At 52.2% G+C, this 1,419-nt stretch overlaps 1 protein-coding gene across 1 annotated transcript; it reads right to left on the minus strand.

Moving 5' to 3' along the window:
* Nucleotides 1-268: 268 nt before the first annotated feature.
* KVP18_000360 (uncharacterized protein) lies at nt 269-1,222 on the minus strand (the record flags this gene model as incomplete). The annotated part of the gene is made up of 1 exon (XM_067956126.1): nt 269-1,222. One exon carries the CDS (start codon nt 1,220-1,222, stop codon nt 269-271), a length of 954 nt encoding a protein of 317 aa, XP_067806195.1.
* Nucleotides 1,223-1,419: the final 197 nt, after the last annotated feature.

Below are 1,419 nucleotides of genomic sequence, written 5' to 3' on the forward strand. Positions count from 1 at the left end.
CAGGCTTCTTAGCAACAATTTTCTTGGCAACGGGCTTCTTGGCAATCGGCTTCTTTACAGCCGGCGACTTTTTCGCCACCGGCTTCTTCACAGGCGTCTTTTTCGAAATCGCCTTCTTCACAGGAGCTTTTCTCTTAGGGGTAGCATTCGGCGTACCTTGGGTTTTCTTTGCAGCAGTCATAGGACGAGCACCCATAATTCAATCCGATTGAATTTATGAAAAATTCCCGCTGTGTGCCGATTGCACCAGGAAATCGTCAGCAGAAATTCAGCAGAACTTGGCGGATTCACCTTCTCCATAGACATGGCATCGCTTTCCTGAAGCAGCGCGAAATATGCGATCGTATACCGCAAGGATTTCTTCCTTATCGAAAAAATGATTCGTCAGCTGGACAGCCACGATACACTTGACTCCAGTCGTGGAAGTTCCTAGATCTTCTGCCTCGTGCAGTAATCGGAAGCACTGAGATGAGACCTCGTTCGCAGAATCTCCAGACAGGTTTAAGTAGGCTCCTACATCATCAGACAGAGATGACAATTGACTCCGAAAATCGATGAGCACAACCTCATGTGGGTGTAGTGGCCTCCCGAACAATGAAACTACAGGGTGTTCACTGAATTCGTTGGCAGACAGCGATACCAAAAACATCGGCAATGTGGGACTGTAGTGTGTGAGAGCCGTGCCTGGGGAAACGGAAACATCGTAGTTCTCGGCCGCGCGACGCTTTTCTTCATAGGGTTGTAACAACTCTACAGTCTCGACGTCTGCCCCAAGAATCTGGGAGTCCAGATGTTGCTGCTTTTCCGACAGTCCAACCTTGACGTCGTGGAACTTTGAGAGAGTGCGGGTTAAAACGTCGACAGTCACGAAACCTCTACGAAGGAGGCGGACGTTAACGACATTGCGCTCCTCCCGGATTTCGACAACCGAGCTCTCAATGCCCACACCACATGGGCCCCCGTCAAGGACTGCGACGTCGTAGCTGGCTGCCGGGAAATTCTTCCGAACATGAGCTGGGCAGGAGGGGGAGATGTGACCAAACTTGTTAGCGCTAGGGCCAGCCACTGGTACACGACATGCCTCTAGGAACTTGAGAGCTACAGGGTGATCGGGACATCGAACAGCCACGTACCCAGTTCCCGCCGATACTTCCATAGGGACAAAATGCTGAGCTTTGCCGACCAGGCTAAGCGGACCGGGCCACAGGACAGACGCGAGCATTCTGAACACCCTCTCCTCCTTAGAGGTGAGATCCAAGAGAGAGAACGCAGCGTCCACATCTGGGACATGCAGTATCACTGGATCACTCAGCGGTCGTTCCTTCGCTTCGTATATGGAGAGTACTGCCTTGACATCCAGTCCGTTGGCGCCCAGCCCATACACAGTTTCAGTGGGGAAGGCCACAAGTCGGCCATCCC

Source organism: the organism of the source record quoted next (genome assembly GCF_019968955.1).
Source record: "MAG: Porospora cf. gigantea A chromosome Unknown PgA_NODE_8152_length_1419_cov_324.485, whole genome shotgun sequence".
Lineage (NCBI taxonomy): Eukaryota > Apicomplexa > Conoidasida > Eugregarinorida > Porosporidae > Porospora > Porospora cf. gigantea A.